We start from the raw sequence: 7,500 nt of genomic DNA, 5'->3' as shown, positions 1-7,500 counted from the left end.
TTTTAAGAATTATATTTGGAAAATGTAGGATTTATTATTAATGGGGAATACCTTAACAACTTAATATTTGCAGATGACATAGTTGTGTTTAGTGAATCATGGGGGGAATTGCAAACGATAGAAAATTTGAATAAAGAAAGCAGAAATGTAGGACTGAAAATGAATATGAGTAAAACTAAGATATTGTTCAATGAAAAAGCAGACAACAAACAAGGGTCATTTGTGGAGGAACCTCTAGACAGGGGTTCCCAAATCAGGGGTCGGGATCCCAAGTGAGGTCGGAATGGTCACTACGTGGGGTCACCAACAGATCATGGGGTCGCTGAGTTATCGCCAGGGAATGGGTGTACAAAACATCCAAACTAAGGGGTACGAGACATCATGTTAAATTCAATGGTTTGTATAGAGGGTTATTAGTGCTATCACTGGAAAAAAAGACAATCAAAATAAATGCGTATGACTACAGGTATCGCATTATTACCACATAGGCCTATCTATTTGGTATTATTATCTCTCATCAACTAAACCAGTACTGTGAGTTGAGGATTAATGCGTTTCATTAGTCGTAAGTTCTACTCGTATAATACACGTTTAGTTATTTGCTTGACGGTGTTGCAATGTAGCTTTGCTGATCACTATCATTGAGTTATAGGCTTTGGATTGACGGGTACGCTCTCTTATTGTGGTCAGTGTTTATGATATATTAGTGATGGTTTTTGTTTGTACATTAACATATAGTATAAGACATAAAAATTACATTTGCTATTGTAGTAAAATAATTTGCAAATATATATATATATATATATATATATATATATATATATATATATATATATATATATATATTTCAAATAAGCCATATATATTAATACATTAAAGTCTGGATTCTCTTAACGACCTCGGGATCAGAGCCCCAGGTGGAATCACCCAAAGACTATAGTATCAGACCGGCCGGGATTTGAACCCTGGTCCAGGATACCTGTATACCAGTGACCATACCACTCAGCCACGAAGTGGTATGGTCACTGGCATACAGGTATCCTGGACCAGGGTTCTATAGTCTTTGGGTGATTCCGCCTGGGGCTCTGATGCCGAGGTCGTTAAGAGAATCCAGACTTTAATATATTAATATATATGGCTTATTTGAAATATGAAAAATACGTTTAAATGTGCAAAAATTTATCATATATATATATATATATATATATATATATATATATATATATATATATATATATATATATATATATATTATCGAAATATATTTAATATAACAGCAATTATTTTTCAGCAATTACGGAATTGCTAACGTTAGTGGTAAAGGAATATGTGCTGTGGTTTCTAAATAACTTGATGACGAATCACTGAAGCCTAATAAACTACAAAGACATATGGAAACTCAAGCAAAAATGACTGCTCTGTCAGAAGAGGACCGCAAGAAAACTTTTCATCATCGCTATGAAAATCTAAGTTGCTGAGGCAGTTTTATACAGAGCACTATCTCGGAAGGAAACGATGGAAATGTTTTCGTATAAAACAGCTTTTCTTATTGCTCAGCAAAAGCGATCTTTCACTGAGGGTGAGGCTATCATAAAGCCAGTTTGAGGGTAAATAATTTGCTAGAAAGATTCTTGAAGCTTTTAATGATGCTGCTCTCAACAATAATACCATAACAAGACGCCTACTAGCTATTTCAGCTGATCTAAAAGAACAAATTCTAGATTTCAGAAATTCCCCATGGATAGGTCTGGGATTTGTCGAGTCAACTGATATAACAGCACAAGCGCTACTTCTGATCTTCGAAAGACTTCTGAAGGAGAGCTCTGTCACTGATGACCTGCTTGCTTGCATTTCACATGAAACTACAGCAAGAGGTGAGGATATTTTTAATGTTATAGATAAGTTCTTCACCGAAAACAATCAGGATTTAAGTAAAGTAATTGAATGTAGCATAGATGGTGCCCCATCAATGATGGGCAAGAATATTGGAGTGCATGGAATTCTATCAAGGAAATATCCTCACATTAAAATAAATCACTGTATTATCATCCTCAGAGTTTGGCTTCAAAAGACATTTTTTCTAATTCTCTGATATGATGCAGGTAGTCATATTCACTGACAATGATGTGGATGCTAGGGATCTGAATTCTCGCATGTTGAAACAGTTGTGCATCACTGAAAATTCTAATCACTCCATATTGCTAATGCACACTGCTGTCAGGTGGCTGTCACATGGAAAACTTTGGATAGAGTTTTCCTTCTTCGCCGTGAACTTGCCACATTCTTGCAACACTAGGGACACAAGATTGATTGTTATTTTAGTGATTCACACTTTTATTACTTGCATTGCACTTCTGGCACGTTTTTAAACACGTAAATAAGTTCAACACTGAACTTCAAGGAAAAGTAAAATGAGTGTTTGACTGCCAGAATGCAATAAAGGCTTTTGTCAGCAAGTTACAGATACTACGAGAAGAAGTTGAAGCTAATAGTTATTCTCATTTCCATCACTAAGTGGAATTTACAACAACATTGAATATAGATTTTCCTGAATCACTGGACCTTGCGGAAGAGAAACAGGAGTTACTGGATTACTTGCAGAATCCCACAGGAAATATAATTGCAAGATTACCAGAGTTGATAACGAATCTTTGGATTTTGTAGAGTTTCCATTTAAAACTGCTGCAAAGCACTCTGGTTCTATTGCACTTGAAATGGCAGAATTACAAGTAGAAAACCAAGCAACAGTGGTCTTTGATGTGTAGGACATAGCTAAGTTATATATTAATTTACCAAATAGACATTCCGCTGTAAATAATTGAGCCTTGATGGTTCTTGTGCGATTTGGAACCACTCACGTTTGTGAAGCAGCAGTCTCAATTCAATGGTGTTCAATAAATATGATTAACGTTGTCGTATGCCAAACATCAACTTGGAAAATTCTATGATGTGTTGCCTAGCAACATACACCGCAGATACAGGAAATTGATCAAATAGGGACCAGTCCCAAAAGTAGGCTACTCATAATAACAGAGAGCCAAGAGGGGCAGTATAATACTTGTAATACAGCTGTTTTAAATGAGTAGCACATTATGTAATATTGATATGGTAACACCATAGAGTAATTTCCAAATCTGATGAGCAGCATATTACGTTCTTATGATGTAGAGTAATATCACGATTTTGTAATTGCAAAATTCAGAATTTCTTTTATGAGTAACTACATTTCTTTAAAAAAAATTGACATGTTCTCCGTTTTTTTTTCCTTTTTTTTTCTTTTTACTTGAGTACCACCATATAACTAAAAATTATCAATAATGTTGTAAAATACGAAGTGTTACAGTTACGTAGTAACACCATTTTGTAATGGCTTAATTTGAGAATTTCATTTATGATTGGTTACATTTCTTTTTTAATAAAATAAAAAGAATAATAGATAAATATTTTGTTTCTATTTTACTTAATGACCCTAATTCTCAACAAAGCTGTCAGTGCGGAAAAATCATAAAGAATTTATATATATATATATATTAATATATATATATTTACTTGGGGTCGCATAGAATAGTTGAAGGTTCTGGATGGGATCATGCTAAGAAAAGCTTGGGAATCCCTACTCTAGAGATTGTTATATACGTATTTAAGACATACAGTAAGTCCATAAACAGACGTGATTGGCAGGACATGTCTGAGGCCTTTGACCTGCAATGGACCAGCAATGGTTAATGATGATACATAAAAATGTTGTATGAGAGAGAGAGAGAGAGAGAGAGAGAGAGAGAGAGAGAGAGAGAGAGAGAGAGAGAGAGAGAGAGAATGGTACTTACCCCTTTAGGCACATGATATCCACTAAGTACTAAGTCCTTCTCCAACGTTCTTACAGTTCCCATAGTCAAGGGAAAAACTCTGTAAGAGAAATAGGGTTACAATAGCAATATTTGTGAAAGAAGACAGTTATTATGCATATTTCATATAGCATCAGAAAGATGTATTTTACCAATTACACTATACTATGAGATATAGTTATTCCATTGCATGGTCAAGGTTATATGGAGTATAAAGGATTGAAAGGGCGTCTTTATAATGAAAATAAGAAAAATAGTGTGGACGTAATATGAAAAAGGTCTGCGATTGTGGTCCACTTAATAATGAAGTTATTTTATGTGTATTCCTGTGGATATGTATCTAATAGTGGTATTTTTAACGATATGTTGAAGAGCGTCCATATAAGCAAGTGTTTAAGATACTTCAGATTTACCTGAACGATTCTTTAACAACTGCTTTCAGATAAGACATCTGGGCGATGTGCTTCGGAGTGAGAGGTCCCTCATGATTACCGATGACATTATCCACTTCATCTTGCAACTTGGCTTGGCAATTGGGATTCTTGGCCAGAAGATACAAAGTAAAGCCTATGGTGTGTGAGGTCTGCAAAAAAAACGAGGGAAATTGTAAAAAAAATTCTCTCTATTTCTCACAAGTTTTGTCGAAAAATTTCTCAGCTTTGATTGTATAAAATTTTTAACCCTGAATTGTGCGAGGTCTGCAAAGAACAAGTGAACTTGTAAAAATATTCCCTATAATATTCTTCTAAAATTAGCCAAAAATCTCAAAAATATCATTGTAAATCATTTCTGAGATATAAGCTCCATAGAACTATTCTGTGATGAAGTTTTCAGCAAAAAAAAAAAATCTATAATATTTCAGCAACATTTCCTTAAGGCACGATCTCCATTGAAACTATTCTGAATTAAAGTTTTCAGCAGAATCTAGAATATTTTAGTAATATTTCTAATTGAAATGGACCTTTAAAACTGACTATTGCTAAGAATTGATTTTGGTATAGATTTAAATACTAAACGTTTCTTTTATGAATTTGAACAACCTCAAATTGAGAAAATATTAAAAAGAAGTTACAATGAGTGCACTGTTTGTAAACTTAACATTGAGAGAGAGAGAGAGAGAGAGAGAGAGAGAGAGAGAGAGAGAGAGAGAGAGAGAGAGATTCACAAAACACTATTATGAGTGTCCTATCAGCAGCAATAAACTTGATATTACGAGAGAGAGAGAGAGAGAGAGAGAGAGAGAGAGAGAGAGAGAGAGAGAGAGAGAGAGAGAGAGAGAGAGAAGAGAGTTTTACTCATACTGTATCAACTCCGGCGAAGAGCATATCTAAAATAAGGGTCACAACATCTTTCCGTGATAATCCGGGCGTAAGTAATAATTCCTCCATAAGGGTGAGATTTTCGTCTTCGTCAGTCCTTGTCTTTGAGAGAAGGGCTTCCTCAGTCTGCCGGATATTCTGATCTGCAATCCTGTGAGGAGAAATTATACTTCAGACGTTCAAACTTGCAGCAGACGTATTTATGTTAAACAGGGTGACATGAGTCTCTCGAATTCATATATACTGTAGACATGAGTCTCTCTTCATTGTTAAAATGATGAAAAATAATACTTTAATATAGAGCAGTAAGTAAGGAACCGAGTAAAGCTAATAAAGTAATATCTCGCTACTCTTAAAAGACGATTCAACACTTAACATGATTTTTAATGATCTTCAACAAAAGTTAGACCTACAGCTGATGCACATTTTCTAAAAGTGACACAGGAGCTTCATTATAATGCCAATTGGCCAATTAAGAAATATTCCACTGTGGGAATCGACAAATACCAGCGTTATGAAATAGGGAATCAGATGATAAAGGTCCTGTGTAAATACTACATCCGGTAAAACAATACTCCTATAAGTTAGAAAAACAATAACTACAAGCTAGGTAGGAGTCGTATCCTAACTATACCTTAAGAATCTTTTGACCTATTTCTGAGACAGGTGTATTTTAGCAGCGTCAACGTTAAGTCAAATTAACACCTTTAAAGTCCAAACATTATCAGTTGGTTCAAAGTCTTTATTTTTAACTCTGATTATTAGCTTTACATTCAATTTTATTTTATCTTGAAGAAACCTAAATATCAGCCCTAATGTTTGTTAAAAATGTAAAACCCTTCTTACTTTAATTCTACGAGAGATTCTTCATGAAATGCTTTTTGTGCCAAAATTCAGGTATGATACTTGATTTATGGAATTGATCTGTGATGATATAAAAGCCTTTATGACCTTTTATCTATTAAACGCTCATATTTACTGAAAATATAAAATTTTGCTATCTGTAATTCTAAAAGAGATTCCTTCATGAAGGGCATTATTTCCCAATATTAAAGAATGATACCTGACTTAACCAAACGATCTGTGACGATAAGCAAGGAAGAAACGGTACGTATGCCTTTATTTTGGATGGGGGGAGACCTACCTCAAGAATTCCTCATGAGCTTTCTGTAATTTTTTGTAGCTAGCAGTTGGATACAGCCTCCACAGCTGGACTCCATGTTCGCATTCGTTTAATGAGTCAAAGATGGTGTTGATGTGCTGGATCAACTTCATTGGCTCGGAATCACTTGAGATATTGGGATCTAGACAACCCAATCGACGGTTCAAAGCAACAAGGCCGACGGCTGTCAAGAAAATGGGTCACATTTACAACATGTAGGATTCCGTAATTACTCAAATATAAATGTAATAATAACTATTGCACCAAAAGTTATAAAATATTGATATCTCCCCTTTATAATAAAGGGCAAGTGTCTGACTATTTATATATATAAATACATGCATATATATTGATTTTCCTTCCACGGTGAGCGACATTGTCAATCATATGACTACTCGGTAAAATTCAATGAAGTAATAACTATTGCACCTAAAGTTATAAATTTGAGCATCTTCCCTATACAATAAAAAGAAAGTATCTGGCTATACATACATACATACATACATACATACATATATATATATACATATATATATATATATATATATATATATATATATATATATATATATATATATATATATATATATATATACAGTATATATATATATATATATATATATATATATATATATATATATATATATAGTATATATATATGTATATATATATATTCATATATATATATATATATATATATATATATATACATATATTTTTCTGGTGACACGCTGAGTGGCATTGCCAAACGTATGCCTACTCGGTCTCTCAACGTTCCTCGAGTAGGGGAGAGAGGGACTAGTAAGGAAAAGGGGAGAGGGTTGGAAGGTTTGAATCTATGTGCGTCTATGTGCGTATCTATATGAATATTTGGACGTGATTTTTAACAGATCTCGTACACTATTAAGGAAAAGTTGTTCTATTCTAGAATGACTAACGGGATACGTGGAGCTGGCTATCTATAAACAGCTGGTTATTGCTCTTCAGATAGTAATAGCTATAGTTTAATCAGATCAACACATGGATAAATAACATCATTCAGAATTAGATATGAATACAAAATTAAAACATTCGTCTTCTCAGAAAGTTTCCTATTCAATAAACAAGGGTTGCAAGTCAATATAAGTAATATAATTTAGTCAAGGGGAAATATAAGACCATCCTCTGAAATCAA

At 33.8% G+C, this 7,500-nt stretch overlaps 1 protein-coding gene across 2 annotated transcripts in view; it reads right to left on the bottom strand.

Moving 5' to 3' along the window:
• The window catches only part of LOC137646793 (probable cytochrome P450 49a1), a 79,362-nt gene that overhangs the window by 24,135 nt on the left and 47,727 nt on the right, over positions 1-7,500 (bottom strand). For both annotated transcript variants that reach the window (XM_068379883.1, XM_068379882.1), the window contains exons 6-9: positions 6,309-6,510; positions 5,147-5,315; positions 4,259-4,428; positions 3,828-3,906 (exon numbers count right to left, since the gene is read on the bottom strand). In XM_068379883.1, the coding sequence (XP_068235984.1) occupies positions 3,828-3,906; positions 4,259-4,428; positions 5,147-5,315; positions 6,309-6,510 (620 nt within the window). The remainder of the gene's footprint in view (positions 1-3,827; positions 3,907-4,258; positions 4,429-5,146; positions 5,316-6,308; positions 6,511-7,500) is intronic.

The sequence above is a fragment of the Palaemon carinicauda genome, chromosome 9, assembly GCF_036898095.1.
Source record: "Palaemon carinicauda isolate YSFRI2023 chromosome 9, ASM3689809v2, whole genome shotgun sequence".
Taxonomy (NCBI): Eukaryota; Metazoa; Arthropoda; class Malacostraca; order Decapoda; family Palaemonidae; genus Palaemon; species Palaemon carinicauda.
The sequence above is the reverse complement of the archived record's forward strand: the minus strand, read 5'-3'. Positions and strand labels throughout refer to the sequence as shown.